The 25,335-nt window shown below is 36.5% G+C and overlaps 1 protein-coding gene across 1 annotated transcript in view; it reads left to right on the forward strand.

The window, feature by feature from the left end:
• Positions 1-25,335, forward strand: part of CCDC178 (coiled-coil domain containing 178) — a 288,569-nt gene that overhangs the window by 62,293 nt on the left and 200,941 nt on the right. The window contains exons 13-14 of the mRNA XM_036009438.1: positions 14,017-14,200; positions 24,753-24,815. Coding sequence (XP_035865331.1) covers positions 14,017-14,200; positions 24,753-24,815 — 247 coding nt within the window. The remainder of the gene's footprint in view (positions 1-14,016; positions 14,201-24,752; positions 24,816-25,335) is intronic.

Here is a 25,335-nt window from a genome sequence, read left to right on the forward strand (position 1 = left end):
TGGTGCATTTGTTACACTTGGTGAAACTACACTGACATATTGTAGTCACCCAAAATCTGTAGCTTACATTAGGGTTCACTCTTGATGTTGCACATTCTTTGGGTTTGGACAAATGAATAATGACATTCACCATGATGGTACCATACAGAGTATTTTCACTATCCTAAATATTCTCTGTGCTGTGTCTACTCATCCCTCTGTTCCCCCTTCACAAACGCAGGCAACCACTGATCCATTTAATGTCTCCACAATCCCTACTGTTGCAATCACACAGCATGCAGCCTTTTCAGATTGGCTTCGTTCACTTACCGATAAGCACTTTTAGTGTGTCCATGTCTTTTCATGGCTTGGTAACTCATTTGTTTGTGGTGCTGATTAAAATTCCATATCTGGATATACAACAGTTTATTTTTCCATTCACCTATGGAAGGACACCTTGGCTGTTTCTCAGTTTTGGTAATCATAAATAAGTCCTCTATATGAGCTGTTTCTAATTAAGAAAAAAATGAGACCTCTTATAGACACAGACAACAGTATGGTGACTACTAGAAGGAAAGTGGGTGGCAGAGGTAAAAGAGGGTAAAAGGGAGATAAATGGTGATGGAAGGAGACTTGCCTTGGGGTGGTGAACACATAAAAGATATACAGATGATGTGTTATAGAATTGTATACCTGAAACCTATATATTTTTACTAGCTGATGTCACCCAATAAATTCAATAAAATATACACAAATGAACAAACAAACAAATAAATCCTTTATAAACCTCTGTATGCAAGTTTTTGAGTGAACCAAAGTCTTTAACTCACTTGGGTAAATACCAAGGAACACATATGCTAGATCATATGGTAAGAACATGTTTTGTTCTGTAGGAAGCCACCAAACTGTATGACCAAGTTGCTGTACCATTTTGCATTCTCACCAGCAATGAATTACAGTACTTGTTGATCCACATCATTACCAGTATTTGGTGTTGTCTGCTTTCAGAATTTTGGTCATTGTAATAGGCTTCTTATGATATTTTGTTGTCTTAATTTACATTTCCCTAATGAAATATGATGTGGAGCAGGTCTTCAATTTGCTTATTTGCCATATATACATTCTTTGGTGAGGTGTCCATAAGGTCTTTGACAATTTTTTAATCAGGTTGTTTGCCTTCTTCATGGTGAGTTTTCAGAGTACTTTGTGTATTTAGATAACAACCCTCTATCAGATGTGTCTTTTGCAAACATTTTCTCCCAGCCTGCTGCTTGTCTTCTCATTATCTTGACGCTGGCTTTCACAGAGCAAAGGGTTTTAATTTTAACGAAGTCTTCTTATCAATGATTTTCTTCCATAGATAGTGCCTTTGCTATTGTGTCTAAGAAGTCATTACTGTACCTGAGGTCATCTATGTTTTCTCCTATGTTATCTTCGAGGAGTCTTATAATTTTGTGTTTGATTTCGCATTTCACTTTGGTCTGTAATCCATTTCAAGTTATTTATATAAAAGGAGAAAGGTCTGTGTCTAGCCGCAGGTTTTTGCTTATGTATACCCAGTGCCATTCCTTGAAAAGATGATCTGTGCTCTACTCTATTGCCTTTGCCTCTTAGTCAAATATCACTTGACTGTATTTCTGTGGGTCTGTTTCTGGGGTCTCTATTCTGTTGCATTGTTCTATTTATCTGTCATTCACAAATATCCCACTGTCTTGATTACTATAGTTTTATAGTAAGTCTTACAGAAATGTATTTTTAAAATTGATAAATATGGGGCATATCACACTTTTGAGTATGACACAATAATGAGAAAAAGTCAAGTTTTAATGTAATAAATAAATTATAATTTTTATTGTGATTGTAACTAAACTCCTAATCTAATATTGTTTTATAACTTAATAAAATGATTACCCAGGGAGACTCACCAAATAATTTAAAAGTGATCATTCATGATGATAAACAGCTCTATGATACATTTAAATGTGAAAGAGATTATATAATTATATATAAAACTGTATAGTGCTGGCCAAAGTATGGATAGCTGGATAACTGAAACATCACTAGATTTTAATAGCAATTAGTTAGAAATAAAAAAGATAACTCTCACAGTATAATTTTAAAACATGAAATCCAAGGAATAATTCTAGTAGTCAATATACAATAACTCTATACAGAAGACTACAAAATACTATTGAGACAAATCAAAGAAGACACAAATCAATGAGGGCACATATGTTGTTAATGGATTAGAAATCAATACTGTAAAGAAGTTCAGAAAATATCAAACAGATTTTTAGCATATTTGTGTGCATATGAATGTGTGTGTGTGTAACCTGGAAAGCTGTTTCTAAAATATATATATGGAAAATCAAACAAGCAAAATTATTCCAAACAATGTTAAAGCAAAAATAATCTTGAGAACTTATATTAAAAAAAACTATAATAAAGCTCAGTATGTAAGATGACTTACTGTTGTCACAGGATAAATGGACGAGTAGAACTGAATAGAGAGTCCAGAATTAAGCCCATACATATATGCTCCCTTGTTTTGTGATAAATATGCCACTGCAATGCAGTGAAGAATGGGTGGACTTTTAATAACCACATAAAAATAACAAATACTTACCCTTACCTCTTACCACATCAAAAGTCAATTTTACATAGTTGTAAATGTGAAAGTTAAAACAATAAAAAGCCTCAAAGAAAACAGAAAAATACCTCATTAAATATGGGCAAGGCAAAGCTTTCTTAACCAGGGAAATAAACATCAAATAAATTTTTTAACAAATGGTGAATAAAGACACCATTAAGTCAGTGAAAAAGCAAAACATAGACTGACAAAAAATATATTATGTAATACCTATATCTGAGGAGATAAATCAGTTTAACATTAAATCAACATTAAATATAATAATAAATATATACATATAATAATAAGCATAAAATAAATGTATAAAAATAATAACAAAATAAAATAAATAAAAAGCAAATAACCCAATGAAAAGGGGCCAATGATTTGAACAGCCACTTCACAAAGGAGGACATCCAAATATATTATATAGAGAGATCTATGTAGATATCTGTATATATACTATACTACATGTGTGTGTGTGCTATATATACTATAATATATAGGTATATGCACTATATAAGTATGGTACATATATAGAATAGTATATCATATACACTATATTATATACAGTACCCTATATATAGTGTATAGCATATATAGTACTGTATATGCTGTGCTCTACTATATGTACCATACTATATATAGTAGTGTAGTGTGTATATAGTGTATGTACTATATATACTGTATTATATATGGTATATACTCCATAGTATGTCTGTACTACATATATACTGTGTATATGATTCACAGTACAGTATATATAGTACTATATATGTCATTAATGGATTGTACTATATGCACTATAGTAAAACCATAAGGAAAAATTCAACATAAATGAGAAGTAACCATTAGTATATTTAACCCCCAATAATTTGAAATAATAGAATTATTAGATTAAATTAAATTAAATTTACTGATGTAAGTTTAAAATGGTTGAAGGGAACAACAAAAACCAATAGAACACTATCAAAACAGTTCAGGCAGATTTGAAAAAGACTTCAGCAAAACTTGTAAAAGTTAAAACTGGATTTTTTCCATGAAATATTTTATTAATTAAATAGAAAATATGGCTGGGAGAGAAAGAACCAGTGCAATTAAAAACCCAAAGAGGAACCCGAAATGTAGCACGGAGAGAAAGAGACAGGAGGTACAGAAGAAATATGAAGATATATGGAGAATGGGGTGAGAAATAAAGGAGAAGGTGGGAAGGCAATATTTGAAAAGGTAATGGCAGATAAAATAGTTCATTATTCTTTAAAGCATGAACCCTTAGAGTCGGGCATCACAATAAATCCCAAAGAAGATAAACTCAGAGAGAAAACTTGTAATTTTAATTATACTACGGCTTGCTCATATTGAACGAGGAAACTGAGGACATGATGTGTTTTTGTCAAACGCATGTACTCTATAGTGACCATATCTGCAGACGGAGTTCCTGCATCTTTAAATTCAAGGGTAAATGGCACTTCCTGTTCAGGCCAACACCTCCATCTGTGGTTTTGGTCGTAACCCCTTTTGCCCTGTAGTGGCCATGGCTTTGTTCTTCTCATTTCTGTTTTGGACATCTTCATTCCTTACTTTTTATCTTCAACCTCTATGCATCATTAACCGTCTTGAAAATGAAGCCCTTGCCTTCATCTTGTTTGTATCTTTGACAATCACACAGTATTTTCTTTCCATTCTCATTAAATTTTTCATATAATTGGCACTATTGGCTAGATTATTAGCAATATTTACTTGTCTTTTATCATTTTTTGACAAAAAGCAATCTGACTTCTGAAACTCCCCCTGCTAGCACAAACCTTATCTTACTGAAGTTAAAAAACAAAAATGAAAACAAAAACAAAACCAAAACACCTCCATTCCTAAACCCACTGGATAATTTTTAGTCTTATTGCATGATTTTTTTTCCTATGGGACCCACATGTAATTATGCCCTTTGCAAGATTCAGAATGACATTCTCTGGGTTCCCCCTTTAACTCTTTGAAGCTATTCCCTGGAGGAATGCTGGAGCAGCTCATTTAATCTCTGCCCATTCCTTGATAGGTTTGCTCAGGGTGCTAACCACAGCCCAATTTATGTTCTTGGTCTACTCCCTATTCCAGAAATTCTACCTACTCTCATTATTTTAGTATGTATCATATTTTTTTCTTTTTAATCTCCAGCCACATCTTTATTTCTCCTGTTAGTATTATTTTGAATATCTACTCTCTTCCCCCAACAATACATCTTGACACTATTACCCACCAAGTTATCTGTGTCAGGCATCATCCTATACTCTTCTCTACCCTCTGACAACCAACATCTTAACCAACCTCTATCTTTTCAATCTCTCTCTAATAGCTGCTTTCCTTTCTGTTGGTGTCAATGACCACTGAAATAAACCAGGCCCTAATTGTCTCTTAACTGGAATATTAAAGTAAGCTCCCAACTCGTCTACTGCCCTGCAAGTTTGAGCCCTCAGATCTCGCATATACAGTATCAGTGGTGCAAATTATCGACAAAAGATGAAGTGTTATTTACTTTCAGTAACTAAAAATGTTGCAGAGGCTCCCTATCAGCTATTGGATTAAATCAAAGCTCCTAGACTGATAGGTTAGACGCTGTAATCTGTCACCTATACAACTTCAGACTCATCTCGTACCACTCCCTTCATGGTCCTAGCCTGATAAAATGCTTACATCTCCAAACTCACCGTTTCAAGCTTCAATCTATGTTTCTGGTATTTCTCTGACTGAAACTCCCCTCATTTCACTGCTGCTGCTGCTCCATTTTTTCTGCCTTGTATGTTTAAATGTGATTGATTACTCATACAATAACTCAGACATTAACTCTTCCCAGATGCTTCCCTTGTTGGTAACTTACTTTGCCCTATCTATAAACCAAGGTGGTATTAAGTGCTTCTTCTGCTTCATCCATTATTGCACTTATGATTGCACAGGATGCTGTTTTTCATGTTTTATGTTTCCCTCATGAGAGTATAAACTGAGAACCTTTGTTTTAATTCATCTTTGTATCCCAGCCACCTAGCGTAACACCTGACATGTAATCAATGTTCAACAAGTATCCATTTAACTAATCTCTGGTTCCATAGACCTTCTCCTAGCACTTGCCACATTGTGTACAGTTGTTCGTTGTGTCCTCTCAGCTGAGCTCTGATTCTCTGGCATTGGGTGTGTCTGTCTGAGTGCCTGTGTGTTACATAAATGACATAATGAACTAATGAGAGCCGAAAATAGAAGTTTGTTATCCTTATTTCTTTCTCTGCCTAGGTATTGCTGTGCTCGTATTCTCTCTGCTGTATGTTCTGATGTTAAAACTACTTGTGATATCCCTTTCTGCTCCAGAGTAATATCAATGTTTTCTTACATTTGTTATGTTTGTCTTTTTTCTGTCATCGTCTTCCATCTCATTACACCAGATAACACCATAATAAAGATCCATGCTGTGACATGCTGCTTAATTAACAAAAAAACTTTATTACCTCATTTGTAGGTGTTACTCAATGTGCATAATAAGCACAGTGTATGTACAGTGCATCCTCACTTAACATCATCAATAGGTTCTTGCAAGTGCAGCAAGTTGACATATAATGCAACCAGTTTTGCCATAAGATTATTGATATAAACAGAATTAAGTCCCTATAGAATCTCATCAACTTTATAACAAAATGAAGTTGAATGAAATGACATTATTAGCAGACCTGCTATATTATCCTCTTCATATGTAATCTTTATGACAATGTCTATGATAGCTGTGATTAAGCAAATTTTACAGATAATGGAAATTGTACATGAAACCACCCTCCCAGTTATACAAGGAGCAATCAGGATTTCATTGTAGGTCTGTCTGACTCCAAAATGTATGTATTTTCCAGTTAGCAACACTGCCTCTCCTCCACCATTGGCAAGTCTTGCCTCCTATATCTAATATGTTACAGCAGACTGTGGACAAGACATTTACTGACCACTTCAAAAAAGGTCAAAAACTTACTGCTTTATTCAATTCTTGATCCCTGTATTTGACTATAGCTACAGCTTTTCTCAAAAGAGGTCTTGTTCTTCTTGCCCTGTCCTTTATTTTTTTGCTTTCTTAGTCTACCATTTACCTGAATCACCATCCCCTGAGTCCCACATTCTTTTTAAATTAATTTCAAAATAGTAAGAAGAAAAATTTTAAACAAATCACTGACATTTACACAGGTCTAGTGAATACTCCCAGGAAACTTCAGGGTGTTATATATACTAAAATTTCACTAAATACCATCTCACCATTTGATGCCATTCCCAACTGTTATACTTTTTGAATGTTACATAATTAATTCAATATATGGTTTATTGTTCATATATAGTTTATTTTTAAAATGTCAACATTAAAAGGCAGATGGCGTATTGGCCAACACACCTTGTTCAGTATTCTGTGCATACCAATACTTGCAGGACCTTCTGGTGATGATGATGGCATATGATTGTTTAACTTGTAGTAGCAGTATATATGCTAATAATTTTGTCTTTCAAATAAGCCAGCATCTATTAGAAACAGACCCTTTACATGTGGGAAATTTGACTTGAGCATACAATTTCACTTGATTGCTTCATCACGTGATAAGTAAACTTCAGCAACGTAAGTCAAGGGAAGTGAATTTGTTTAAGATGCTTTGAAATTGACTAATTTGAATTTAGTCTGCCTGAAGTTAGCTGTGTGGTATGAGTTTCTGTCTAGCCATTTTCTTGCTTTAAAGCTATATAAAATATTCTGAATATCTACTTTGAATCCTCAACTGTACTTCAACCAAGACAATGCCATTTTAACTGCAGTGATCCAAAGATGAGGTTGATAATCGAGGGAAATGAGCAAAAAAGCTGTTGAACACAATAAAGTCATAGTATCTTTTATGAATTGTGTTTATCAAGAGTTAACAGTATGGTGACTTATTCATAGAGATCACAATTAGAACATTATTGAAATTGTTAAATAGCCTGGAATACTTAGAGTGATTCCACTGGATACTGTATTTTTCATACTCATTTAGTTATGTGTTGCCAGCCTATTAATTTGAGTTACTTCATAGGAGTATAAAATATGATTTTTTTCAGCATTTAAAAACAAACTTCTGCATGAATATTCATAAGCTATTTTGCTTTAATTTTACTTTTTAACTTTTCAGATATTAAAAGAGACAAGGGTATATGTACCATTCAAAATTAACTTATGTGTATGTTAGCCTACTTTACACATTTTTAAGGATTTAAAATATTACAGATAAGTCACCCTTCGCGTTTGTTATTCTCTCCTTCTGCAGAGGAAGTCAAAATTTGAATTTGGTCTGTGTTCAGTGCATACAAGGACTTGGGCTGTCAGTTCTCACACCTCCATACACCCATCAATCTTTTCTTCCACCTCACACCAGCCACCTTCTATTATAGTTTTATCCTGCACCTCGTCATTTCCAATAATGAAGGCACTTCCTGATACCGATTTTAAGAACCCACTCTGACAACAAATGCCTCTCTTTCCTGCTTATTCACTCTACTAGTACTGTTACTCCAAAAATTATTTGACCCTTCGTCATTACTACTACATTTATATACCCCACCCTCTTGTCTTCTCTCTTACAGCGATTAGCTACATTTCATCAGAATAGGTATTCATTCAAATGACCTTCTAAACCTTATTTCTGTGACTTAGAAAGCCCTATCATTGAACTGAATCAAGGTCATAACAGCTGAATGTGGCTCAAATAGAACGCAACTGCACTAATTGATCTCACCATGGTGGATCCTGGCTTGGTGGGCATGAAGGCTTAGAATATAAGGCCTCTTTACAAGAAAAGAGTACAAGATTTTGAATAGAGAATGCCTACAGCCATTTCAATGCTACTTGACAGGGATATGTTGTATTAGAAAAAAGAAACTAGTCATAGTAAGCTTTGATTAAAATATCTTATTTTTGCAAACTTTATAAAAACATATCACCATGTGAAAACATTCTTAGAAACACTCTTCGGACCTTACAAGGAGTTGGGATCAATTAGAAGCCCTCATATTTAAGTTTCATTAATATTGCAGTACATTTGCCACTGAGTAAAACTTATGTTCTGTGACTAGACAGCTCAAGTGGCATTCAGGCTTGCCAAAAAATTTCTAAACAATTTAGTTTTTCTGACAACTGTTCCATGTTTTCTCACTCTTCAATCCTAATGACTACATCACCCTCATTTTAAGCTAATAATCTTCCTAAATAATTCATAGATAATATAGATGTAGTCAAGTGAGAATTACCTCTTTCTCTTACCAGCCTGTTTGCATGTCTTCCCATCCTCTGTCTTCTCCTCTGTTACAATGTAATGACAGAAGCTGCTCCTGCGCAGAGTGCCCGTTACCCATGCACTTGCCCAGTGGACATGATTCTCTCTTACACACCCAGGCACTTTGCACCTACAATGATCTCTTCTTCCCTATGAATCGTTATTATTTTTCTCTGCTTCAACTGCATATGAACATTGCAAATATTGCTCACCTTAGAAATGGAGCAAACACAAGATAAAACAGAGCTCTGCATCCCAGCTCTGCCTTTCTAGTCTTTATCGTGAATCTTATTTTAGTAAATACTTTGGTTTCCATGCACGCACATGCATTTCATTTTCTACTCAACCCATTCAAATGAGGACTTTATCAAAGTATCATATTCTAGATCCAAAGTCAATTTTTTCTAATTAATTTGAAAATATTTTTCTTATTTTCTTTCATTTAGTTTTTTAAAAAATTTTATGTAATGCTTGAGCTGTACATCATGATGGTTTAATATAAACAGTGAAATGATTGGTATATCTCTTCACATAGCTGCTGTTTCTGTGTGTGAGGAGAGCGCCTGACATATCCTCTCTTAGCACATTTCTAGTACTTGATACAATATTGGTAACTGTCGTCACGTTGTACATTAGATCTCTAAGCATCCATCTTTCATTTAGTTTGCTTGGTAATACATCTGATGGCATTTGGGTATCATTTTTTTTTTGCAGGTAATCTGTTTTTTCAGTCTAGGAACTTTAGATTTTTCTCTTCCTATTTCACAGCCCTGAAATTTCACAATTGCATGTCTAGAGGTATGTGTTTCTCTGTGCACCACATATCCAGTTTAGCGCTAATTAGGGCTTTTCAATTTAATGACCCATGTTGGTTTTCAGTGCTGGAAATTCTACAGATATAATTTTGTTGCATATGCCCCCTCTTTATTCTTTTCTTTAATATTTTTCAAGTTTATTGAGGTATAATTGACAAAACTACATTTAAAGTGTACAATGGATAGTTTGACAAATGTATACTTTATGAAATAATTATCATACTTTGCAGTTACTTTAAAAAAGGATTTTATTTATTTACTTTTAGAGAGAGGGGGAGGGAGGAAGAAGGGAAAAACATCAAAGTGTGGTTGCCTCTCAATCGCGCCCTACTGGGGACCTGGCCCACAATCCAGGCATGTGCCCTGACTGGGAATCAAATCAGTGACCTATCAATCCACTCAATTCAGAGTCCTCAGACTGCCACTCAATCCACTGAGCCACACTAGCCAGGGCATTTTGTTTTTTTCTTTTGTGGTGATTTTGCTTAAGGTCTCTAGCCTTAACAAATTTCAAGTAACACTGCATTATTAACTATAGTCACCATCCTGCACATTAGATCCTCAGAGCTTTAATCTTATAACTAAAGGCTTGTACATTTCACCACTATCTCCCTCATTTCCACCACCCCTCAGCCCTTGGTAACCACCATTCTCTTCTCACTTTCTATAAATTTTTTATAAATCAGATGATACAGCATTTGTCTTTCTGTGTCTGGCTTATTGCACTTGGCATAATGTCCTCTAGGTTCATCCATCTTGTTGGAAATGGCAGATTGCCTTCTCTCTAATGCCCAAATAAGATATAGGTATAGGTATAGATATAGATGACAGGTATAGATATAGGTATAGATATTTTATTTATCCATCCACCTACTGACCAACACAGGTTGTTTCCCTCTCCTGGCTAATATAAACGATGCTGCAGTGAACATGAAAGTGCAGATTTCTCTTCAAGAAACTACTTTTGTTCTTTAAATATATACCCAGAGAGAGACTGCTGGATCAGATGATGGTCCTAGTTTTAATTTTTTGAGGAATCTTTATACCATGTTTCACAATGGCTGTACCAATTTACGTTCCCACCAACAGTGTATAATTGATCCCTTTTCTTCACATCCTTGCCAGAATTTGCTATCTCTTATCCTTTTGTTAAAAACCACCCTAACCGGTGAGAGGTAATATCTCATTGCATTTTGATTTGCATTTCCTTGCTAATTCATGATGCAGAGCACCTTTACATGCACTACTTTTTGGCAAATTTTAGGTCTTTGGAAAAGTGTCTATTCAGATCCTTTGACCATTTTTTTAATTGGGCTATTTGGTTTTACCTACTGAGTTGTCTATGTCCCTCATATATTTTGGATATGAACCCTAATTACATAAATTGTTCACAAATATTTTCTTCCTTTTGTAGGTTATCTTTTAAGTTAGTAATTTATTGTTTCCTTTGTTGTGCAGGAGCCTTTTAGTTTAATATTGTCCAACTGTTTTATTTTTATGTTTGTTTTTGTACTTTTGGTGGCATATGCAAAAATTAATTGCTAAGACTGATGTCAAGGATATTATTTTCTCTATGTTTTACAAGATTTAGGTTTAGTTTTTGCATTTAAGCATATAATCTATTTCAAGTTAATTTATGTGTGTAGTGTAAAATAGGGGTCTCATTTTATTCTTTTGCATGTGGCTATCCATTTTTCCCAATACTTTTTATTGAAGAGATAATCCTTTTCCCATTGTATATTGTTGGTACCCTTGTCAAAGATCAGTTGACTGTATATATTTGGGTTTATTTGTGGCCTCTTGATTATGTTTCTTTATGTGTTTGTTTTTATGTCTGTACCATACTGTTTTGATTACTATAGCTTTGTCATATGGTTTGAAATGAGGAAGTGTGATATCTCCAGTTTTGTTCTTCTTTCTCAAGATTGCTTTGACTATGTGAGGTATTTTATGGTCCCATATAAATGTTAGGATTTTTACTATCTGTAAAAAAATTCCATTGGAATTTTGATAGAGATTGCATTGAATATCTATAGAACATTTAAGGTAATATGGATATTTAAAAATTATAAATTATTCTAATTCATAAACATAGGATATCTTTTAATTTATTTGTCTTTCTGAATTTTCTTATTCATTGTCTTATAGTTGTCAGTATACAGATATTTCACCTCTTTAAATTGATTCTTAAGTGTTTTATTTTTAATATTGTAAATGGGATTGTTTTATTTCTTCTTCACCTAGTTCATTGTAAATGTATAAAATGCAACTGATTTTTGTATAGTAATTTTGTAACCTACAGCTTTACAGAATTAATTTATTAATTATAACAGTTTTAGGGTGGCATTTTAGGTTTTTCTACATGTAATATGTAATCTGCAAACAGAAAATTTTAATTATTTCTTTATGATTTGGATACCTTTCACTTTTTTTTCTTCCCTAAATGCTCTGGCTAATACTTTCAGTACTGTGTTGAATGGTAAGTGTGGGCACCCTTGCCATGTTCCTGATCTTACTTAAAAATCCTTTGGTTTTTCACCATTGAGTATAATGTTAACTGTGGGCTTGTCATACATGGCCTTTATTATATCAAGGTACATTCCCTCTATACATACTTTATTGAGAGTTTTTTCATCATAAATAGATGTTGAATTTTGTCAAATACTTTTCCTGCATCTGAGATGAGAATATGATTTTTATCCTTAATTCTATTAAAGTGATGTATTGCATTTATTGATTTGCATATTTGACACATTCTTTCATCCCAAGAATAAATCCCACATGATCAGGGTATATATTCCTTTTATTGTGCTGTTGGATTCTTACTGCTATGACTTTGTTTAAGATTTTTTAATATTGTTCATCAGGGATATTGGCCTGTAATTTTCTGTTCTTGTAGTGTCCTTGTGTGGCTTCAATATTAAGGATAATGCTGACTTTATGAGTTTGGAATTGTCTCCTCCTGTTCAACTTTTTGAAAGAGTTTGAACAAGATTGGTGTTAATTCTTTAAATGTTTCATGGGATATACTAGTAAAGCCATCAGATTATGGGCTTCTTTCATCAAAAATTTTTGATTCCTGATTGGATTTCCTTACTCATTGGTCTGTTCATATTTTCTGTTGTTTTTTTTGTTTGTTTCTCACTTGTTTTTTCTCTTGATGTTATTTCTTTTCAACTCCTAACTTTGGGCTTCATTTCTTTGACATGTAAAGTGAGGGTGGTTTATTTGAGATCTTTATTAATTTTTTTTAATGTAGACATTTATCATTATAAATTTTCCCCTTAGAACTACTTTTGTTGTGTTGAATATTTTGTTATGTTATGTTTCCATTTTCATTTGTTTCAAGATTTATTTAAAATTTTCCTTTTTGATTAATTCGTTACTCATTGGTTGAGTTCTTGATTTTGGGCTTTTCCTTCCCACTGCCCCAGCTCCTAGCTTTTATAAGCCTATAGGTCCTGTCAGTGAGTTGGTTTTTTGCTCAACAAGTACAATCTACTCAAACCGTTGCCAGGGTGCAGTGAACCTGGCCCTGGTCAGCCTTCAGGTGGAACACCTGCAGCCAGTTTCATGCCCCACTCCTGTTTTGCTTTCAAGCTCCATTTCTATTCCACATAGATGGTCACTTCATTTGTGAGTGTAGCTCTGTGTTATATATATTTCTTTTTTATATATTGTATGCGTCAGTGGTATATATTTGGAACAAAGACGGTACCCAGTCTGGACAGGAAATATGATTTGTTGATTCTCCTTAGAGACTAGTATTTCTCTGAGTCTTTGAAAATCTTATACTGATAGAAATGTCTTATTTTTTCTCCCCTCTATGAACTCTTTCCCCTTAATAACTGTTGGTCATCTTCCTGAGAGTTTTGTTTTAGTTACTGGTTTTCTTCTGCTTTTTTTTTTTTACACGGACTGGATTTTTCTTGTATTTGATTATCCTTAGTGTTGCTACGCATGGCTGTAAAGGATGGATGGCTACAGCAGGGAGTGAATGCTCGCAGAGCTGAGCGACGGCAGAGAGCCCTGGGCTTCCTCACTGACGGGCTTCTCCTTCGGAGATGAAGTGCGGCCTGGCCCTTGGGGGTACCCGACAGCAGTAGACAAGGAAGTGGAATTCTGGGAAATACTTTCTGTATTCAAGTTTTAGTGAATTATCTGGTTATTTTGTATTTTGCAAGGCAAAAAACCCCCACATTTTTACTATTTTTAAATATATTTGTCTCAATACATACTCTTTTGGAATAATCTTGTCAATATTTTACATTTATTTTTCCAGTATAAGGAAAAAATCAGAGTTTGAATGTGAAATCCAATCTTTGATGAAAATGAAGTTAAAAAATGATGAGTATCTTAGAAAACTATACAAGGAAGCATATCAGATTGGTGCTGTTTTCCACCTAACCAAATTTAAAACAGAGGAATTAGAAGAGCAAATAGCAGAAGTGAGAAGAAAATTCAAGGTTTGTATCTCTGCATTCTTCTTAGTTGTGAAAAACAGTGATAAACCCAAATTTCATTGATTTAATATTGATAATAATAGATTTTAACTTAAGCTATAGTAGTCTTTTTTTAAAAATCATGGCTTCTGAAAAATCAGAAGAAAAATCAAAAGAAAAACCACTTCTCTACAGAGCCCCCGCCTAAACAGAAGAGGATTGGGGCCAAATGTAGCTCATCAACATTGTGTCTGCTCTTCGCTATTACCGACTCCAAACCATCTGGATCACTGGAGTACTGGTGCTTGGTGCAGCCTCATCCTACACATCTAATACATAATATTCCTGCTATGGTAAAAGGGGGGGGGGGTTCTAGGAAACGCCCCTGCATCCTTTCTAATATAAGAAAAAGGAGTACGTGCATCAGGCCCACAAGTTACTGGATTCCAGAACACCAGGGAATCAGTACAAGGAATTAGGAGGCCACAGTCTGCAGAAACAACAGCAGATAGGCCTCAAATGCATTCCTCACTGCAGATATGATGAACAGCCACTCCCGGCCATTTGGCAGAGAGATTAGCAAAGTCAGCTCCATTCTACCACACACGGGGACTACTGCTGTACACACACATCACACCCACACTTCTTTCGTCTTGGTATTTCCTTACTAAAGACTTAATGATCATACAATCATTTGTAAAATACAGAATCCGTATTCTATGTCCAAGTCCTGTCAAAGCACTATCTTTGGTGAAGACTTTTTAGTGTGCTATCTAAATTTAGGACATGTAGATTGTCTGCCAGTAAATGTTTCTGTTCTGAGAGACTGGGGTTTTATTCCCACATGCAGTCCAGCTGTGCAGCTGACTTGGTGTATTATGCCTTTGTTCTTTCTCATGGGTTTTTCAGTGGGTTTGTTATATCTTATATGTTCTAAAATTAGTATGATAGACATAATATAAAGGTTAACCTCAAGGTTATTTTAAAATTATAAAGCATATGAATATATATATATGCGCCTTAGGGTATATACTATAAAAGTTTATAATTTTCTTGAATTTTTCATTAATATGTGTTTCCCTGTGACCATCAATTAATATTTTTATTGAGGCTACCAATGAAGACAACATTATTTGGCTGCTCAATAATGTGCTTTAATTTTTTTCAATTGCCAGGAAACCATTGATATCATTCACATATTTTCTCATAGTCATTGCAAGCTACCTCTAATTCTTCAGACATATTGCTTCACTAACCTGAGACCCTCACTAATTAAGAATGCTGTCTCATTAAATCGTTTACTTTTTTCTAAATTTTTCTGTTGCCATAAAATACAATTTGTAGGATAAGTGCAAATTTGCTGTGATTCCCCTGTACTTGCTTTGCCAACCCCCAGCGACATGTCTCCTGGCTTCATTCAAGCAAAATTGAAGAAGTTGTTCATCAGGTCCTTTTCCTGCCCTATGGTAACTGTGAGATAGCAGGAAAGAAGCAACAGAAAGAATTTGCTCCATGTGGGAAATATTTCCCATTGCTAAACACTTCTGCAAATCTGTGAGCTGAATATGTAAGACATTAAATTTCTATGAGGTACACATGAGTGGTAATGAATTAAAAAAAAATTTCTCAGTTGTCTTTAGTTAATTCAGGTTTATAATAATTAGAGTGTGTAGTTTCTGCCTTTGTAATGACCCTGCTGTTTTACATTGACTAATTAATGAAAATCTGTATAATTTTTCCAGTCCGGACATCATTTTTTTTCTTATAGACAATTTTGTGTATTGTTGATCCATGTCTTCTAGAAGTTAATTGTAGCAATGCTACCTGTGAACGAGCTTGGAGATAACCTTGTGAAGCCTTCGAGGAAGAATTTCTGAATTGTGTTTTTTCAAATTACTGCATATGTAAAATGCCCAGTAACTTTTAGGCAGCCACAAACTGGAAGTCACTTTGAACAATCAAGACATCTAGAAGTTTCTGGAATTTTCCAACTGTTAAAGATGACTTATCCCAATTTTAAAATATCTTCAATTTCAATAACTGACCTATTCAGAAAAGACAAGATTATCCAATGCCCAGGATAATTATGGGAGATAAGTCAATAAAAGTGTAATATGTATTCAGTTGTGTTGTTGATGGAATGAACAGAAACTCATCCAGTGTTGTCTGAGGAATGTGATATTGTGACAAAAAATGTTGAAAGCTTTCATCAGATACTAAATACCTCTCAACACTTCAATAGGTTTCTCTCCAAGCTGCAGGAATTTGGAGGGAGGGGTTTGCTTCAACATATTGGAATTTTGGTGGAAAAGTAGAACATCAGGCCACTCTGGTTCCAGATTAAAATAATAGTACTAGACCTAATAGAAATAAATCCATAAATTTTGAGATTTATTACTTGAACATGTGTTACTTAGAAATATGTTGTTTAATCCACATATTTTGGGTTTTTTGCAGTTATCTTTATGTTACTGATTTCTAGTTTAATTCTACTGTGATCTGACAGCAGACATTGTATGGTTTTTCTTGTTCTTTAAATTTGTTTTGATGTTTAAGGGTCATTTTTAATGCTAGAAAAAACCAACATGTTATATCTTTAGAATGTAGGTACTTAGTGTTTATGGAAAGCATGAATATAGTTAACATATAGTGGGAAAATTTAAATACACAAGTTTCTCAGTAACAGAATAGTTAAGTATAAGAATAAGTTATAAATTGATTCAGTTTTGAATTTAAAATAGTTAATGGGGCTTCTGCCTTTTTAGTGGCTGAGAAAGATCTTACTGGTATGAATTTACCAAAGATAACAACCTTAACCTCTGGACCAAAAAAAGGAATACACTAAAAAGGCATAATGAATAAATATCTCTGGGTTTGGGGACTCAATTTATTTTATGTTTTATAATTTTTTAAAGATTTTATTTATTTATTTTTAGAGAGGGAAGGGAGGGAGATAGAGAGAGAGAGAGAAACATTAATGTGCGGTTGCTGGGGGTTATGGCCTGCAACCCAGGCATGTACCCTGGCTGGGAATCGAACCTGTAACACTTTGGTTCGCAGCCCGCGCTCAGTCCACTGAGCTATGCCAGCCAGGGCTATGTTTTATAATTTTAAAGTGTTTTTTACAAAATACATATAAAACCCTCATTAAAAAACAAAGATAAATAGTGCCCTGGTGTTATATTTTTTTTTCTTTTGCTTTGTTTTTTAAGCACCAGGTTGGGCTGGCACTGACTTTCTGTTAGGGGCCTGACCACCAATAAAGTGCCCTAACGACAAACAGCCAGGGCTGCCCTGCCCCACTAATTCAGTCCAGCCCAACAGTCATTTGCACAAATTCAAAAATTTTGTTTTGTGATTTTTAACTCTGAATTTTAAAATCTGTTTTTCTCTCTTTCTGGTCTCAGAGCTTAGATAATAATGAGTCATCTAACTTTTTTCTTAGTGGCCCTTCTGTCCCCGGAACACAAACTGATGCTGCCCCAATTCTAATCTTAATCTATTGGCATTGAATGTGTACTCCCCTTTTCTCTTGAATGTGAGTTTCTGGACACAACGCTCACTCTTCCGTAACTTTACTTTTCAGGGATCCTTTGTCCTAGCAGCCTTTCAGTAGCATAGCTCTCTGCTGCCACCTTCTGGTTTCAGACTGCTAAAACCAGGCAGTAGGTCAAAGGTGACTATTTTTAGTGTGGGCCCTTCCCAGCATCCGAGATACTGTCGCTCCGTTTACCTTTGCGTCTTTCAAGCTCTTCTAAGCGGTCTATTGATATTTTTTACTTATTTTTCAGCAAAACCAGAACTAAGTAGTCGTGACAGAGACTTTATGCTCCCGAAGCCTACATTATTTACTATCTAGCCATTTACAGAGAAAGCTCGTCGCCCCTGCTCCAAACAATACAGGAATAGCAAAAGTGGAGAGCAGCCACAGCCTTTAGAGATGAGAGAAAGTACCCCCAAAAGGAACAAATGTGGGGGAGTTTGCTCTCCTCCAAAGAGGGGTAAAACCCTTTGGGAGAGGGTGTGTCTGTGTCGCAGTAGATGGCTAATAGGCAGCCACCGGCCAGATGCTAGAGAAATTGGATGGAGGTCAAACAGAGATTGTGGAGTTTCTGAATAGGGACCTGGCTGAGGTGCAAGACCAGTTGGTTCCACGCACACCAACCGGCAGCACTTCTGCTGGAGGAAGGAGAAAACAATCAGAAAGGAACAGGATGGGAAACCCTTTACCCTAGGCTGTAAGCCCTTCCACTGCCCCCTATCGGTGAAGCCTCTTCACTCCAGCTGCAAGAGATAGTGTTTACAAGATTTAGCTCTGGTGTGCAAATTAAAGACTGGTGTTGAGTTAAGAGAGGCAATAATTAGATAATTGACACAAACTTATAGTCCACATGCAAATTTAATTGGTTGTTACATGTAACTGATCATTATGTATTGCACTTTTTTGTTATAACTTTGAGTCTCCTTTAATCGGAAAGAGTCCCCTACATTTAAAAAAAATGGTCTTGTTTTTATGTTGATATTTTTTAAAGATTCTGGGCTAGTGACTTTGTAAAATTTCTCTCATTGTGGATTTATCTATGGATTAGATTCAGGTTAAACACTTTTGGCAGGAATATTTCACAGTTATAGTATTGTGTCAGTGAAATACATCACAAAGTACATAGAATAAGTTTGTTTTATTACAAGTGATAGTAAGTTTAATCATTTGGTTAAAGTTATGGCCAATAGATTTATCCATTTCCCGACTGCAGTTAATAAGTACTCAATTTAGTGATATTTTAGGATCGGCAACTATCTGCGTCTTTTAAACATTTCACTCAGTAGACTTAGCGTCTATTGGTAATGTTCGGTTGAATCTATTATTGTAACAGTTATGAAATGGTGATGTTTCTGGGCTTTCGTTTCATTTGCAAAGAATTGGCAATCTGAAGAGCTGGGAAGCCTGGCACAATGCTGGGCTGCAGGCTGTGTTCCTGAAGAAAGGTAGCCTTCTTCCAGTCCTTACTCGGAGACTTCCTTCCCTGCCATTCCGACGACGACATCACACATTCTGCGCTGTGTCTCCGGGAAAACAGCTTGCAGGCCTTCTTTTATTATCCATCCTCAAGATGCTGTTTATGAATGGCAATTTGTGTGATGATGATATTAGAGCATATCCTGAGTTTCTCATTATATAAAGGCATTTTTTTAAAAAACAGATTTTTTAGTTTGAAAGAACCTGAAACTTTTACAGTTTAATTCCCCAAAGGAGAGAGTAAAAGCAATTTGTTTGTTATTGGTTAATGCATGTGTTCAATAAATTATTCATTCAACAAATGTTATGTTCAGGACAGAGTACGGGAAGTCGAGGATAGAGGAAGGAGCTTACTTCAGAGTGCTGTAGAATGTGCCCAAGCTGCAGTGTTGTAACCGTATGGAACAACCAAGGGCCCATCCTACGGCACCTTGGTGAATGACCCAAAAATTAATGCTGGAAGAAACAGGTCTTTATTTACAATATTCCAGCCTTGAGGGGGCTCAGAGCACTTAAGCTCAGAACCCTCCTTCCCATGAGACCCAGCACTTCCCTTGTTTTCCAAAGGGCCCTAAGCCAACACCAAACCCAATAGTTCCCCATTTCCTTATCTTAAGCCAACTGTGCAAACAGTTCTCCAGTCCCTCTGGAAGGTACTGAAGTCACCATCCTCATGCAACAGCTCTCCCCTTCAGGATCTGGGGTACATTGCCATCAGCCTCCACGTTATAGTGCAGGGATACATGTGCCGTGGTACACTGGATCATGGTGAAGTCCAGAAAGGCACACATCCCATGAGTCCATTTAGAGTCTGGGTTTGCTAGGCAGCAAGTCAGCATCTTTGCAAAGCAGTCCTTGGTGGCTTTGGAGTCCACTAAAACAGGCATGAACAAAGCAGCCTGCCTGCTTTCTTACTAGCCCCTGGCAGCCCAACTCCTACAGTGGCTCTTGCACAGCTCTTACCTTACTACAGACAGCTGGCCAGAGTCTACCTTCGCTACCAGCTGCATCAGAGCTCTTCCTCCTCACTCCTCGCTCTGCCCCCAGGGCTGCCCACCCTTAGTTTTAAATCCTGACCCAGAGCCTCCTGCGAGGCCTCATCTTGGATTTTTTCCCACAATGAGCTACATTTGCTAGTTCTGCAGTATCTTTCTACCTTCTCGGGGCTGCCATCCTTAGTGAGGGCAAGCCAGACTCAGTGATCAAGGGGGAGCTGCCCCCTATGGCTAGTCAAGAGTCAGGATGCATTCTGAAAGTCCTTATACCTTTTGCCCTGAGGCCTGAGGCAGTAGAACAGCTACTGGCACAGCTATTAAACTACCTATTAAATTACCATTGTAATGCAAAGTACCTTAATCCTGTCATTTGCTTCCCCCATCCCCCCCAACTGTGGACTGTGGGTGTTTTCTCCTATTTTCCTGGGCACCCCTTGCCCTGGACCTCTTTACAGTGTCATGCAGTCCTGGGTAATGATACTTGTTGAATATTAGTCATATGACAAATCCCATGACTTCTAGGACCTGTTTTTCACTTTTTAATGTGTCACTACAGCTGTGTCACTACTTGGATATGTTGATTAACTCAAATATACACACCCAGGCAGCTTTCACTTCACACAGCAGCCGGCTCTCTAAGCCCTGTGCCACTTTGCATGACCCTAATATCCATGAGCTTAGTTAGCACAGCACCTGACACAGGGATGCCCATATATATATTATATATACATATAATATATATATAATTCTAGAAAAATCTCCTGAGACAGCAAATTCGCAAAAATGATACCTATCTTGTGGGAGGCTGCTCTGCATGGTGTGGGCCCAGTTCCCACTGGAAGATGCACAGGACCCACGCCCACGGTTAGGTTCTCCTGTGGGGAATCAGGCCTGCAATGTACCTAGGCCGCTATGAGTCTTGCTTTTTGCTAAAACTCCCTCACCCTGAATTGAGAACATTTACTGCAAAGCAACTTCCTAAAATCCATGCTAAACCTTCCAAGGATGAGTGTAACCGGTTCAACCACTTTTGCCTTTTCATTTGCAAATATCCCTCGTCTGTGATGTGATTACCAGCATCTTCTGGTTTGTTTTCTGTAAAAGGTAACCACCTAAAGCAAATCTGTGCATAGTAAATGAGGACCATCATGTAATGGGTGGAGAAAATCAATAAAGGCCTGTCATGGCAGAGGCCAAAGCTTTTTGCTCCCCTTGAGAGAAAAGCCATGCTGTCCCTTTTCTTCCACCAGACTCCGTAGTACGTGTGAATGTCTCATTTCATCCATGATGACGCAGACACTGCGAGCCAGTGTCTCCATCACTATCTGATATTAAACCAGGAAAAGTTTTAAAGCTACTGTAGCTCTTTATAATTTTCTAGCTCTCTTTTTGGACATATTCATTGATAGAACAATCAGCATTTTACTAAGACCACATTCTACTTACCTGTGTAAGTTAACTCTATAGTAATTTGTACCCACCTGATTCTGGTACCATCCTCAGCAGCTACATTGTTCATATTGCATAATTCATTAAAAGGCAGCATCTCTCTAGGGCTCAGAGCTTTCCCAGCAGATTGCATTTCAGAGCCAGCTGTGGCATCACTGGCAGATTGGCATCTCTTTCACACAAAGTCTCCTTTCCATCCTCCAGCCTGTGGACTAGGTGGCTGAGGTACAGAATTCAACAACCCAACTATCTGGGCAGCCTCACGGAAAGGGAAGATTTGCAAGGACAGAGGCCCAGGAGAGCCAGAAGATTACACTAAATATGCCCCTCACATTTAGGGTCCTAGGCATCTGAGGACTGTGAGATGCTAAATCAGTAAGACAAAGTCCCAGGCTCTCAGATTGTGTGAATTAGCATCCTGGTTCCAGAGTATGCTAGTGTTTTCTGTATTGGCAATTTACATAATCGTTCTGTTTCATTTTTCCAATTTACAAAAAGGGACAATAACAGCTATTTCATCACTTTCATTGTAAAGTTAAAATAAGATAATTATTCGTAGTAGGCAGGTAATATATTTTGTCCATAATAATTAGCAGTAGTGATGGCAGTTTAATCATTGAGGGGACTCATGACAGTTATATTTCTCTGTGGACCTAGCGGCCCAGATTCCCCTTCAGCAATCAATTAAGTCCCTTTGCTTGAGGCCATTCCCACTCTGGGGACAGCTCAAGTCTGATGACTGACACATACAGTATAGCGTTGTCACCTTGGTCTGATTTGGGGCAAAGCTGAAGTTCCCTTCTTGCTCCAGGACCCCCCATGGAGTTGACCCAGGTTGCTTAGTGGGAGGCTACATTGTATGTTTCTGCTCAATCCTGCTTTCTTCTCCCATCTTCTTCCTTTCTTCCTGTCCCAGCCCCTCTCTAGTTCAATGGGAATTGATTCCAAGTGCACTCCTTGATAAGAACCCTGCATACCAAATCCCACCTCTGGGTTGGGTCAGCTTTACAGAACGCACCACTTTTGACAATGAGATTATAAGACAAAGAAGTCCCCTCTGATGTTGCACTTCTCGGCCTAAGGCCTGGGACCATCTGAGCTCACCTTATGTCAGCCTTTGCCATGTTTTAGGGTGTTTTCAAGGTCATAGTGACTCAGTAGTTCTAGGAACTGGTCGGCTTCAGGGTATTTGCCAGTGCCTGGGATACCAATCATACTTCTCGTAAGGGGATAAAACAAAGGAAGGCCATCACCATCTGGGTGGAAGTATTGCCCATGGCCCTGTGTCTGGTTTAAGTGTGACACTGGCAGTCCAGCCAGTAATAGACACCTTCCCTTCTGGTGATCAGTCACTTGGCCATGGCCTTGGAGTCACAGAGGTCTGAGGGTGTGGTAGAAAACAGAGTTCTGGAGCTCTCTGAGGGGCTAGAGCGAAGCTCCAGCTGTTCCCGTGGGGAGTGCAGATTTGTCCACTGGCAACAAGTGGAGTTGGTTTTGTGCAGACGTGCAGATTTTAAAATTTCTGGGGACTCTATCCTTCCTACTCGAAGAAATCCAACTATTTCACTCTTGCAGTTTCAGACTCTTAGTCTATTTTATTATCATTTCTCGTATGTTGCCTACAGTTTTTAATAGCTTTACATCTACATGTCCTTTTTGTATAATATTAGTATCTCTAAGTTCAGGGACCTAAATGCTTTTAAACAATGAATTACTCTCTTACTGGATGACAATTAAAAAAACACTTGGAAGGATGAATGAATGAATTTTAAGGAAACAAAAACTAGTCAATTCATATTGCAACCAAAGTTACCTTTTTAAAACACACACTTTGCTTAACAACCTTCATTATTTTTCTTACTATGCCTTAAAAATTCTATATAGCCTGTTCAGCTTTATGCCTTACTATCCCAACCCATCTCCTCAGTAAACACACACACACACACACACACACACACACACACACTTTTCAATTAGTTTCAGACAAAGGTCAAATGTAGCACTCTGGTTTGGAATACAGTCTATTTTTTCCAGTTTATAGAGGCATTTTTAATTTGCTTCCCTCTTAATTAGATATTGAACAAATTGATAAACCACTATGTCTGCTATCATGTTAGAAGAGGCAACTAATTTCATTTAAATTATCAAAATATATCATTGTGTGCATTGGCTTTAGATAGAGGTCTGTCCTTAGGTGAGGCGATATATTAAAGTTACTGCTTTCCTTGTCACATGTGTTTTCTTCTTTGGAGTGTTTCTTTTGCTTTAGGAAAGCCTAATTTTGATGAGTTGGTACACCAACAAAAAGGAAGAGTTGTAGGAGAGACTTGTAGAATTCTTTCTTTATATTGTCTCTGTAGACTCTGGGGTATGGTGTGGGAGTCTATAATACAGGAGGGGTGTCAGAGACATTTCTGAACCTCCACTGTACCTTTGCAAAGCTATACCTCTCTTTTGAATGTGAGGACAGCATATATGCAAGCCAACTCCTCTCTCAACGTGGGGTTCACAGGTGTCATTCTAAAATAGAAGAAAATTGCTGTATAATGTATAATGTAATAGACAACTATGAAGAGTTTAAAACTCTTTATCCAAGTAACAGAAAGATTTTTCCAAATATATCATGCCTACTCATTGTCAAGGAATGATATAAGAAAGAGAATAAAAAATAAGAAAGCAAGGAATTAGTCTTGACAAATGGAGAATCTGATTCCACATTGCAAATGTCAAACTTGAATTGTATCTATCTTGTTTTCAAAGCTGAATGTGTTTATCATGGAAATTAATATTAAAAACAAATGGATAGTTTGGAAAACAAAGCATTGAAGACTGGTGTTTCCCTTTTTGATTACTCGGATATTTTAGCTCCAGATTACAAAGTACAAAGTGCTGCGAACTGAACTTCTGCGTTCTGTCCCGTGGCCTTGCGTCACTTGCTGACTTCGCCTCAGACAACAGCAGGCGTGTTAGTTTATAATAATACTCAATTTGTAACGATTGTTTTACTTTTTATTAAACACAAATAAAATGTATCTTATCTTAGTAATTGTCTTTAAGATGTTTTCTGATATTCTACAAATAAAATATCTTTACAATTTTTTAAAATAATTTGTAGGGTAGAGAAGATTTCTTGAAAAAACTCACTCGAGGTACAGTGGCTAATGGAATGAAGATTCAGGTGATCCTAATTTGCTTTTAATATTTTATTCTTCCTTTCATTTGCATTTTCCTTAGTATTTTAAATTTGTCTGTAATGAGGCATCTTTTCGCTACTTGGTTTGCAAGCCAGCAGTTTTTTCTCCTTAGCTGATGACAGTTGCCCTCTGTGTACGACTAGCAATGTCTGATCATGCAGAAAGAAACTGACCTCCCGTATACATATCTCATTTTGTGGCTTAATGGGAATTTCTGCCAGCCTAGTAAAAGGGCAGTGGGATCTTATTCCTAAATGTCTCTTTAGTTTACTTTGTGATGATGTTATGTTTTCTTTATTTTAAGTGTTTTTCAATTGAATTTCTTTATTTAACCCTGAAATAAAAATGTGCTATGATTTTTCTATGAAAAAAAATTGAGACTAAAGCACTGTAGCCAGTAAAATCAATTTTTACTTTTGTGTCTTTATCTGTACTACCTACATGTCCTTTGAAACCCAGGTTGGGTCTTTTGATCCTCGCCATCTTTCTAGAATGCCTCCTGTT

This window comes from Phyllostomus discolor, chromosome 9 (assembly GCF_004126475.2).
Source record: "Phyllostomus discolor isolate MPI-MPIP mPhyDis1 chromosome 9, mPhyDis1.pri.v3, whole genome shotgun sequence".
Taxonomy (NCBI): Eukaryota; Metazoa; Chordata; class Mammalia; order Chiroptera; family Phyllostomidae; genus Phyllostomus; species Phyllostomus discolor.